This window comes from Heterodontus francisci, chromosome 37 (genome assembly GCF_036365525.1).
Source record: "Heterodontus francisci isolate sHetFra1 chromosome 37, sHetFra1.hap1, whole genome shotgun sequence".
Lineage (NCBI taxonomy): Eukaryota > Metazoa > Chordata > Chondrichthyes > Heterodontiformes > Heterodontidae > Heterodontus > Heterodontus francisci.
This window is the reverse complement of record NC_090407.1, coordinates 26079137-26091445: the sequence shown is the minus strand read 5'-3', so window position 1 is coordinate 26091445 and position 12309 is coordinate 26079137. Positions and strand designations below refer to the sequence as shown.

Sequence of the window (12309 nt, the reverse complement as noted above, 5' to 3'; positions counted from 1 at the left end):
TGCCTGAGAGTGTAGTGGAGGTAGGTTCAATGGAAGCATTCAAGAGGGAATTGGATTGTTATCTGAAAAGGAAGTGTGTGCAGGGCTACAGGGAGGCAGCCAAGGTGTGGCACTAGGTAAAGCACTCTTTGCTGACACGACAGGTCGAATGGCCTCCCGTGTCTCTTGACCAGTATGCACGAGTAATGAAAAATGCCCAAACCAATGTCACATGGCTAACATCCAACAGCTTTAGTTAATTCTGAAGGAATTAAAAGTTAAGGAAATATTCTCCAGTCCAAGTTAGCACCTGCAGGAGGAAAAAAAGCCAGTGGGGAGGAAAGAATTCTGCAGTTATCCGTTACCTATAAGTGTTTAGTTTTCTAAACAGCTATTCAAGTTGGAATTACACATCCTTCCATAATATCTGAATATTTTATGAAAACAATGAAAAAATCTCAATTATGATCAGGAGCAAGAACCATGACAATTTGTTTTTTTTCCCCTCTTCCTTTCCCCTCATTCTCTCTTAGCTCAACGATAACGTGACCTATCGTCAGCTAACTCGGCAGAGATTAAGAATCAAACCGCAAACCTGGGATCTTCCTAGTCAATATGATCTTGTATTAAACAATTTGATGCTTTTATCCATTAGGCCAACAGTGTACTGCAACAATACCTTATGGTAAACTCTGCACTATAAATTCCTTCCCCGTCTCTTTCTGGAATGCACTGCCTGAAAGAGTGATGAAAGCAGATTCAGTAATAATTTTCAAAAGGAAATTGGATGAATACTCGAAGGGACTCCATTACAGAGACATGGTTACAAGATGACTAAGGTTAGGAAATAAATATTCCAGGGGACCACAACATTTCGAAAAGACAGGCAGAATGAAAAAAAAAGAGAAGCCCTGATAAAGAATGACAAAAGGAAGTAGTGAGAAAGGATCTTGGCTCAGAAGATCTAGGAAGTAGAATCAGTATGGGTGGAGATGAGGAACAACAAAAGGAAATGGGATGGGCACTTACAGGGCTATGGGGATAGAGTGGGGGAATGGGACTGACTGGATTGCTTTACAGAGAGCTAGCATGGACTTGCTGGGCCAAATGGACTGATTCTGCACTGTAACGATTCCATGACATAAGAGGTGAGAAGAGTTTCTTCAGTAACCATAGACACTTATTCAGAAAGGAAGTAGTAGAACTCAACTAACAGCCGGTGCCAAGGGAGAGCTGAAAAACATACCACTGTGCACCTGTTTTACTCAAGTTACTGGTCTGAACAAGCTTAGTCTACAAAACCACTAGAACTGATTGTGAAGAAGAATATTTAACAGATAAACTATCAAATTGCTGCAGCACCTCACCTCCTTCCCAGATTTGGTTCCTGAACCACCTCACCTCCGGTTAAGAACCACTCCCACAGGCTAATATTTTACCCTTTCATCACCACACCACACTCAATTCTGTCATGCAACAACGGCTTGCATTTACACGGTGCCTTCAGGTATAAAAACATCCCAAGGCACTAGAGAGACATGGATTTGCCAAGAAACGACAGAATTTTCTTGGAGAATTGAAGGTTTTGAATAAGTTCATGCAGGATACTTGGAAACATAGGTAAGTGAGCAGAATAAGGCAGTGAGGAATTTGTACAGAACAAAATGGACTTTGAACCCTGTTGTTTTCTGTAGCAGTCACAGTCAGTGAGTGCACTGAAGCATCCTACACACTACTTCTGCACCATTGTTCTCACCAATATTTTTGTTTATCAGCCTAATTCTACTTGGTTCCACTGACCCACTTGAACCTTAGACTCCTGTTTCTATTCTACTCACCTCACTCACTGTTTCTACTCTACCCAGTGACCCACATAATTCTCAAGCTCCTGTTTCCACTCTTGCCCTGTAGAAATTTCTCAATCCATGTTTCCTTACAAAAATTCATAAAAACCAATGAGCTTATCCATGTGGAGTCCACAATTTAAACATCAGGTGACCCTTCACCAGGTTGTTCGGCAAGCAGAGTTGAGTGTAATTATTCCTCTGTATATTATCAAACAACTCACTGTGGGTTTCCACACCAAGCACTAACTTAGTCTGCCTGCTGTCTGAATGGAGTCAGATATTCATGAGAGACAGAAACAAACAAAGCACAGTTGTACTAAGTGAGGATAAAGTTGAGCCTTATCTGGAGACACAGCCATACGTATACTCTTGATTTTCCAGCCCAGCTGTTACAATGTGAAATGTTGATGTCTGCTGCACAAGGCTTTTCTTTGATTATTTTCAAATATCCTTTAGAATCAAAAGTCTTATATGGGTAGGAATGAACCCAAAAGCTGGATTGTAAAAAGGCTGGATTCTTCTTGAAATGATTTTTGAATGATTAGCTGACTTAAGGGGACGTTAGCATAGTGATTATGTTACTGGACTAGTAATTCAGAGGCATGAACTAATGAACCAGAAACAGGAGTTCAAATCCTACCACAGCAGCCGGTGAATATAAAGTTAATTAAATAGAATCTAGAATGAAAAGCTAGTATCAGCAATGGCGATTATGAAGCTACCATATTGTCATAAAATCTCATCTGGTTCACTAATGTGCTTTAAGGAAGGAAATCCGTCAGCCTTACCCAGTCTAGCCTATGTGATTCCAGACCCACAGCAACTGCCCTCCCAAAATGGCCTAGCAAACCACTCAGTTGAACTCAAGGCGGCAGCTCACCACCACCTTTTCAAGGACAATTAGGGGTGGGCAATAAATGCTGGCTTTGTCAATGATGCCCACATCCTGTGAATGCATTAAAATAAAACCTCTTTCTTCCCTCTTCAACGTACTGGCTCTTTCTGGAGTTTGTCTGCATCCAAAGAAACATTTGATCTACCAGGTAGTGGAATTGAAAACATTGGGGAAGTTCAAGATGCAGTTGGATGCTAGGCTGGGTTACTGAAGTACTAGAAGGACTGAAAAAATGCCCTGTGGATTGCCTCCCAAAACTCCACTTTGAGACATTTTCTCATTTTCCCACTTAGGGAATTGGCCACATACTTGAAAGCAAAAAACTTGCAAGGCTATAGGGAAAGAGTAGGGCAGCGAGATTAATTGGATAGCTCTTTCAAAGAGCCTGCACAGGCATAATGGTCTTTATCATGTAATTTCCTTGAAAGCAAAAGTGCCCATTACACCATGACTGTGTGCAGAGTAAACATCAGACAGGGAGGGAGGCTCTCGTGCATGCCTCCCAGCAACACATCAGCAGTGAGAAGGTTAGCAAATTGAAAAATCATCTTCCTCTGCTTTTTAGTATACAGAGTGATGGAAGGGCACCATCCTAGCCAAGGCATCAAAACCCTTTTTTGGTGCTATTTTTGTCAATCGTACATAACAACCAAAGCAGACATCGTCAACCCAAACCAATAGCCCTTCAGCACACAACAACAAATTGCATTTATATAGAGCCTTTAACACAGTAAAATGTGCCAAGACATTTCACAGGAGCGTTACCAAAATTTGACACCGAGCCACGTTAAAAAGATATTAGGATAGATGACCAAAAACTTGGTCAAAGCGGTAGGCATTAAAGAGCGTCTTCAAGAGAGGTAGAGGCAGGGAGGTCTCGGAAGGGAATTCCAGAGCTGAGGACCTAGGCAGCTGAAGGCATGGATGCCGATGGTGGAGCAATAAAAATCAGAGAGGCTCAAGAGGTCAGAATTGGAGGACGACAGAGATCACAGTCCACTAAGGATGAAACAACTATCAAAGCATATCACAGAGCAACTCACTGAAAATGCCTGGGGCTTTCTGTGCTCCAACATTGCTGTGGACAAGAGCACTGTTAATACAGACACTGTCCAGCAGCTCATCTTTGAGGAGTTGATGGTTCCTTCAATCTCATAGAAGGGCTCACTACTGCAGACAGTAATAGAGTCATTACTGCACAGAAGGAGGCCATTTGACCCGAGTCTATGCCGGCTCTCCGTAGAGCAATCCAATTAAGTCTCATTTCCCCACTCTATGCCCGCAGACCTGAAAATTTGTTTCTGTTATGTCCATCCAATTTCCTTTGAAAGCACTGATCATCTTCGATTCCACCACCCTCGTGGGCAGTGAGTTCAAGTTCATTACCACTTGTTGCATAAAAAGGTTTTCCTCACCTCCCACCTGCATCTCTTGCCCATGTTACGCCCAGGTGCGAAAGGTATCTTAGGGGTCTGTTACTATCTTCACCTGGTCTTATTGTAATAGGGTTTAATTTTAAACACACTGTTTTGAGCTTCCCCTTTTTGTGAATCCTTGTTCACAACTTTCCAATTATAAGACAAAGAAACCAATTCACAAAGGCTTTCTGAGGTTTAAAGAAGAAAAATGAAATTTTATTAAAACTTAAACTTAAACTCTAATACAGTTAACACCTATGGATATGCGATGCGCCCACGCTAGCATGCACACATGGTACACACATGCAAATAGGGACAGAAAAGAGCAGAAGAAAAGATAAGTAGAACAGTTTGAGACAATATCTTGTTCCTGTTTCTCAAGCTCGCTGTAGTCCTTGATCAAAGGTATGGTGTTGCGTTTGGTGGGGCCCAGTATTCTTAGTAAACCTTGTTCACGTAGGAGATTTTCATCTCTGAGTTAATGTGTCTTCAATGGTTTCAGTTCCGAGAGATGAGCAGGCAGGAGAGGAGAGGACTGCTCAAACCAGGCGCTTCTGATCTCAAGTACTGTTTTCTGCAATTTAAGACTCTCAGTTCAAACCTCCGCAACAGCCAGTTAGTCATGTGACTAAAACTGGTCTGAACACTCCTGTGTTCTTTTGGGCCTCCTTATCTCGAGAGACAATGGATACGCGCCTGGAGGTGGTCATTGGTTTGTGAAGCAGCGCCTGGAGTGGCTATAAAGGCCAATTCTGGAGTGACAGTGTATTGGGGAAGCAACTACTGGGTCCCCATTGTTTCAACACCGTCTGCTACTATGCAAATGTCTTTCCAGTCAAGAACTTGCAATTTTTAAGTTTTAATGTTCATGTGGCGAAATCCTGTATGCCTCAATCTTGGCAGGTGGGGGGGTTTGCCTGACACCCAAACCTTAAATCTATGTTCTCTAGTCCTCGTACCATCAGCTAAGGGGAACAGTTTTTCTTTGTCTACCTTATCTAAACCAGTCATAATCTTGTATGCCTCTATCAAATCTCTCCTCAATCTCCTTTGCTCCAAGTAAAACAACAAAAGCTTCTCCAACCTAACCTTGCAGAGTTAAACAGACCACCTCAGCCAGAATTCTGCAACAAGGCATGGCTAATGAACCTTGCATCCCTCAAGATGCACTGAATATTCTCAATGGGCTCATCAGGTTGTGAAAGAGGAACTCAACCTTGTGTGCGTTTTGAGACTAACGTTCAGGTGTTTGAAAGTCAGCTGGTGAGCCATCACGTCTCCCTTCACATGCTGCCACTATAAAGGAACTGCAAAGGCCAACTGCTTCACTGCAAAGCTAAGGAGTGTGGGTATGAGTTTGTCAACACCTTCATAGATTTCCAGAACAAATGGCCAGAGCTGAAGGTCTATGGAAACTGTTGTTCTGTCAACTGTGAGTCTGCCCCACCAAACATTTCAAATTAGCTCCAACGCAAAGATCAGCTGAAAATCAGGTTTGACACAATATGCCGGCATTCTTTAACTACTTGCCTGCAATGTCACACCCAGCAGGTCATTGCCTGGTAACAAGTATTTGTGAAAAAGCATTTTGACAAATGAACCTTCAGAAATTGCACTTCTGCTCAAGGTTCAAAATGAATATTGGCAGGATTTCCTCCAGTTGTCCATGGCAAAAGCTGGAAATACAGGTGAGCAATCCAGTGAAGCAAAATCAAAGCCAACTCACATTCTGAAAAGTCAACTTGTATAAGAAATGCTTTTCTTTCCAATAAATGTAAGAAACAAATTGCACAAAAAAGAGATTGTGAAAGTGAGACAAAATGTGGAAATGTTCTATTAAAAAATAAAACAACGGCGTGTGGTGTTTAATCCCGATTCTACCAAGCCTAAAAACATTTCCTTCATACGCAGGCCCCTCTATTGTTGTGGGACACGGATTCACCTCCCCTCCATTCTAAAGTCTTGTACATCTCTGGTCTACTGCACTAGAAATGAAAACGTTCAGTGAGTAAAACGGAGATGACAAGCAGTTAAATTCTTTAAACAGGAAAACAGCAACAAGACAGATGGCCAGAGAATGTAGAAATCTCTAGCCATTGGGGGAAGGGAAGGACGACGTATAAAAGTAGCAGCATTGATAAACTGCAGTTTGCTGCTTAGTTCCTTTGTTAGGCCCATTCCTAACTGAGGTTTATGAATATTAACACAGGATTCTTTGCAGGAAAAGATATGGAGTAACAGCTTGCTAGAGGAGTGAACACATGCAAAATGGGTGGGCAGGCTGTGCGCTTGATAACTCGCTGCATGGTGATAACCTGAAGGGGATTCTTTTTAATCTGAAAAATAGGAGACAGGAATTTTTTTGTAAAAAAGTAAAAAGTTAGATTTTCAGCATTAAAAATGGCTTATCAGCAGCACTGTGATGGTAATAAAGTTCGCTATCAGTTTGTAATCTATAACTTGATCCACCAAATGGAGCCAAATACTGATTCAGAAACAACTTATTGGCATCAGATCAGTATTTAATGTGGAACAAAACAGAGGCGAACTCCCAAATAGAGGCATGAGGACACAGTGGACCAGTAACTGATGAAAACAGGCATTAAATTTCACAGTTTGAGTACATATTTAGAAACACTTCAGAAGGTAAGATGGCGTACACTTAGGCTGAATATATAAGTAGAGCTGATCGGAGATTTATTTGGTGTTACATTGCCATTTTTAAAACCCATCAACCCGCTTTCAAATAATTGTATTAACCTTGAATTGTAATTGAGCTCAGTCCAATATAGGTCCAGTGCTTCATCTGAACCACAGCTCCATACAGATCAGATTTGACTCGTGTGTTTCCAAAACGATGCTTTTTGTTCACAACTTTAAAATGTTTCTATTCTCCCTTCAACTCCCCTGAAGGCATAGTCTCTTGGCTGGGCCCCACATGTACCGGCCACCACGCCCAAGCAACCATTCATGTGAGAATTTATACAGTTAGAACACGCAGTGCACCATGGAAGACATAATTGCTGAGCCGATCCTGTTCTCAATCAATATCACCTTGCAGTTTCCAGTAGGATCACTGGAAAGTGATCAGAGCACGAATTCGAGCTAAATTTTTCCCTCCCTAGCTCGAAGAGCACTGAGGCCAAATGCATTGCCCCACCCTCGCGGAGATCAACTGACTCAGAACTGCAGGATCGAGCGGGGGAATGGGACTGACTGGATTGCTCTGTGGACTCAATAGGCCGAATGGACTCCTTCTGTGCCGTAAATGACACGATGACTCTATAGTCATGGTGAAACCCAGAAAACCTCCTGGTTTGTACGGCTCAGCGTCACACCAAGTAGCCTATCAACTGAGTCAGGGTTTTAATTTTAACAGTTATAGAAACTACGTGCAGCACTTTCTCAGCATAACTCAATGTGTCGTTCACTACTCAGACCAACAGCTACCGATCAAGGCACTTTTTTGCTCCAGCAATTTTTTTTTTTTTGAGAGATACAGCACTGAAACAGGCCCTTCGGCCCACCAAGGCTGTGCTGACCAACAACCACCCATTTATACTAATCCTACATTAATCCCATATTCCCCTACCACCTACCTACACTAGAGGCAATTTACAATCGCCAATTTACCTATCAACCTGTAAGTCTTTGGCTGTGGGAGGAAACCAGAGCACCCTGTGGAAACCCACGTAGACACAGGGAGAACTTGCAAACTCCACACAGGCAGTACCCAGAACTGAACCCGGGCCGCTGGAGCTGTGAGGCTGCGGTGCTAACCACTGCGCCGCCCACTTTTGCTAAATATTTCCATACAAGAAGGGCTTATAACTTTTAAATTCTCATGAAGCCCTGGTTCACACCTCCATTCCCAACAATGAACATGCAGCTAATTACCCAAGACAACCGTTCATAGTCAGCTCAGACTCCTTTAGCTGCTTGGAATGCATATGAAATGTGGTCAGGGTCTCAATCCAAGTTCTGGATAATTGTAATGCACGCTACACAAAAATCAAGTTGAGTGCTAAATCCAAAACCTTTCCAAAAGGTAGCTTGGGGGGGGCGGGGGTGTGGTGTGGGGTTGGGGAGGTGAAAGACAGAGAAAGACCACTATCTGGCATTCTCCAGGAAAACCACTACACTTCAAGTTTCTCTCCAGTGTCATGGTTCTTAGTTTCAAAATTACCACAAAAATGCTGTCTTTAACAGCTAAAGTTACCATACATTTCTTGCAATTTTCCTGGCAAAACTGCAAAAGGGGAAGACAGAAGCGAGAGACTTCTTTAAAACGCTCAGCATTGAATGACACTGCATGAGCTTCTCTCAAAAGACAGCTACAGGAATTGCCCAGGCAGCAGTTAGTCACAATAAACATCCTGTACCACTCCCTGAACTTTTTTCCTAGTAGTTCTCAGTTTTGCTTGCAGCCTTTCCCACTACTGACTTATCTATGATCAAACTATACTTGTGATGCATATCCCATGCCACACGGCACCATTAACTAGCAGGACGAGGTCCCAGTACCACAAAGCTGGATTCCCTGCTGCTCTACCACACTGACTTATCAATACTCTACAAATAAAACTTTAAAGCAAATTAAAACATTGTTCAAAGTGTCCTACCCACAATGTCCATGGTCGCCATTGTGAAGTGGAATGCCACACTAAAGTTCTGCCAGCAGGGTTCACATTGATTATTTTACAATGAACGAAGCATCAGGTCCGGTCTCTCTCTGTTAGGAAACAACACACTCACAATATGAGTTCTTTAGTAGCACACTCAGGTTCGGTTGCTGGGAGACATTCATATTCTTATTGTTGCAATAGAGCATGCTTATCACAGAAACTCTTCTTTGTAAAGCCTCCCCATTTGTTGCTAGCAATTCCCGGTTCTCTCATCTTTTCATGAAAGCTCAGTACTTAGATTGCCTTTGCAGCTGCATTATCAAAGCAGACAGGATAACAGCTGGCCAGGGTGCTTTTGACCTCTGCTTTAGTGAGTTTGGAAAATACCGTAAAAACTCTAATATATGAACAATGACAATTTCCCTTGCAACTTCAAGACACTGTTTCCTCACGGCAGTATAACTCCACATTGCCTTAGTGGCCGTTCTTCATGCAAATCTAGCTTTGGTGGTTTCCAAACTACAGATGCCGGCCACATACAGAATCATAGAAAGTTTACAGCACAGAAAGAGACTACTTGGCCCATCGTGTCTGTGCCAACCGAAAAACGATCCACCCAGTCTAATCCCAACTTCCAGCATTTGGTCCATAGCCCTGCAGGTTACAGCACTTAAGGTACATATCCAGATACCTTTTAAATGAGTCGAGGATTTCTGCCTCAACTACCCTTTCAGGCAGTGAGTTCCAGACCCCCACCATCCTCTGGATGAAAAAATGTTTCCTCATCTCACCTCTAATCTTTTACCAATCACTTTAAATCTATTAGTCACTGACCTCTCTGCTAAGGTAAATGAGCCCTTCACATCCACTCTATCCATGCCCCTCAGAATTTTGTATATTTCAATCAGATCTCCCCTCAGCCTTCTCTGTTCCAAGGAGAACAACCCCAGACTATCCAATGTTTCCTCATGGTTGCATTTTTCCAGTCCCGGCAACATCCTCGCAAATCTCCTCTGCACCCTCATTAGTGCAATTACATCCTTTCTGTAATGAGGTGCAATGATCTATACAGTTCCAGCATAACCTCCCTGCTGTTATATTCTATCCTTCGGCTAATAAAGGAAAGAATTCCATATGCCTTCTTAACTACCTTATCAACCTGTCCTGCTACCTTCAGGAATCTGTGGACATTCACTCCACAGTCCCTCACTTCCACCACACTTCTCAGCATTTTGCCACAATTTTGTATTCCTTTGCCTTGTTTGACCTGTCCAAATGCATCACCTCACACTTCTCCAGGTTGAATTCCATTTGTCATTTTTCTGCCCATCCGACCAGACCATCAATATCTTCCTGCAGCCTACAGCTTTCCTGCTCGCTATCTACCACACGGTCAATCTCTGTGTCGTCTGCAAACTTTGTGATCACGCCCCCTACACTTACGCCTAAATCGTTAATATATACCACAAAAAGGGGACCCAGTACAGAGCCCGGTGGACCGCCACTGGAAACAGCCTTCCAGTCGTAAAAAAGACAGTGGCACAGTGGTTAGCACCGTAGCCTCACAGCTCCAGCAACCCGGGTTCAGTTTTGGGTACTGCCTGTGCAGAGTTTGCAAGTTCTCCCTGTGTCTGCGTGGGTTTCCTCCGGGTGCTCCGGTTTCCTCCCACAGCCAAAGACTTGCAGGTTGATAGGTAAATTGGCCATTGTAAATTGCCCCTAGTATAGGTAGGTGGTAGGATGTGGTAGAGAATATGGGGTTAATGTAGGATTAGTATTAATGGGTGGCTGTTGGTCGGCACAGACTCAGTGGGCCGAAGGGCCTGTTTCAGTGCTGTATCTCTAAATAAATAATTACCCTTTGTTTCTTGCCACTGAGCCACTTTTGTATCCATCTTGCAGCATTTCCCTGGAACCCATGGGATTTTATTTTTTTTTAAAACCAGTCTGCCATGTGGGACCTTGTCAAAAGGGCGGCACAGTGGCGCAGTGGTTAGCACCGCAGCCTCACAGCTCCAGCGACCCGGGTTCAATTCTGGGTACTGCCTGTGTGGAGTTTGCAAGTTCTCCCTGTGTCTGTGTGGGTTTCCTCCCGCATGCCAAAGACTTGCAGGTTGATAGGTAAATTGGCCATTACAAATTGCCCCTAGTATAGGTAGGTGGTAGGGAAATATAGGGACAGGTGGGGATGTGGTAGGAATATGGAATTAGTGTAGGATTAGTATAAATGGGTGGTCAATGGTCGGCACAGACTCGGTGGGCTGAAGGGCCTGTTTCAGTGCTGTATATCTAAATAAAATAAAATAAAAGACTTGATAAATCCACGTAGACGACACCACCTCATCTACCTTCCTTGTTACATCTTCAAAAAATCCGATCAAGTTGGTCATATAACCTGCAAGTCGCCTGCCAACTCCAGTCTGATTCCCCACCCCCCCCCCCACCGCGCCCCAACGAGACTAGCGCCTACATCGCTAGGGTCACATTGTCTCCTGCACTCACTCACTGCATTCCTCCCCATTTTCATGTCAAAGCACATTTAAAGCAGAGATTAAGACGATGGTGGAAGCTGGCAGCAAGACAGGAGGTATGTGCAGACATAAGTCCTGGGATGAGCAGTCGCTATTAGTATGGAGTTAGTCAGACAGCAACACCTGGAGTCCACAAATGTCAATTAAAATGGAAATTTGGAAGCTGCTGTCCAATTTGTCCTGTTCCTCCACAAGCTTCGCTCCATCAGTGCCAATAGATTTGGCAGTGAAATCCAAGGGAAGGGTTGAATTTGCAGTACTTACACACGACACATGCCAGAAAAGTTAGAGCTACTGCATTCAGGTGTAAGTGAATTTTTAATGGTATGACAAGACTTAATTAGTGTCAAACAATCTCACTGTCACTGAAAATTTAATTTTCTAAATGTGGAGTCTCATTCCTTCAGAATTTAATTAATGTTGGAAATTTTATTTATTTATTTTAATTTTTGAAATTTTTTGTCTTTTTTATCTCTCAATCCCATCATTCTTTTACTGTATTTTGTTTTCTGTACATCATTGAAGAATTAAATATTTTAACTTCCTGGTTTAGACTGCGCATGGCACAGTAAAGATTCTTCAATTTGATTGGTCGAAGAGCCATGCTATTGCTTTTCCAGCTCATACATGCCACAGATCCACTGTAGAGGGCATCGCAATGGAAATGATCCCTAGCGACCTTAAGTTGCCACTTAAAACTCTGGGCAGCCTGATCTGATGAAAGGTCAGCGTCATTCCTTCACCACTAACCGCATAATCTAGTCCAATCTGAAAAGCTGATCTATGCAAGTTCAGAAGCCATTTTTTTACTTCTAACTTCAAGCCTGAAATATTAAAATATTAATTCCTTCCTTTGTTCCTTGGGGGTGGGGGTGGGGGAGGGAGGGGAAAGAGAGGGGGGAGAGAGAATCTCAAGAGCCCCAGGATGAAGAGGATGACCTGCCTCTGATTGCAGGGAACTAACATGAAGCTCCATCTCCCTGTTCATTCAGCAATGCTATTAGTAGGCAATCA

General features: G+C 43.0%; 1 protein-coding gene across 5 annotated transcripts in view; it reads right to left on the bottom strand.

Annotated features, from left to right (window-relative positions):
* The window catches only part of atp13a2 (ATPase cation transporting 13A2), a 117982-nt gene that overhangs the window by 89136 nt on the left and 16537 nt on the right, over positions 1–12309 (bottom strand). For 2 of the 5 annotated variants that reach the window (XM_068017388.1, XM_068017390.1), the window contains exon 1: positions 8762–9119. The exons of 1 other annotated variant lie outside the window; for it this stretch is intronic. In XM_068017388.1, the coding sequence (XP_067873489.1) occupies positions 8762–8783 (22 nt within the window). In that variant the 5' untranslated portion in view covers positions 8784–9119. Of the gene's footprint in view, positions 1–8761; positions 9120–12309 lie in introns of those variants that run through there. 2 more of the 5 variants (XM_068017389.1, XM_068017392.1) reach the window with 2 other exon arrangements.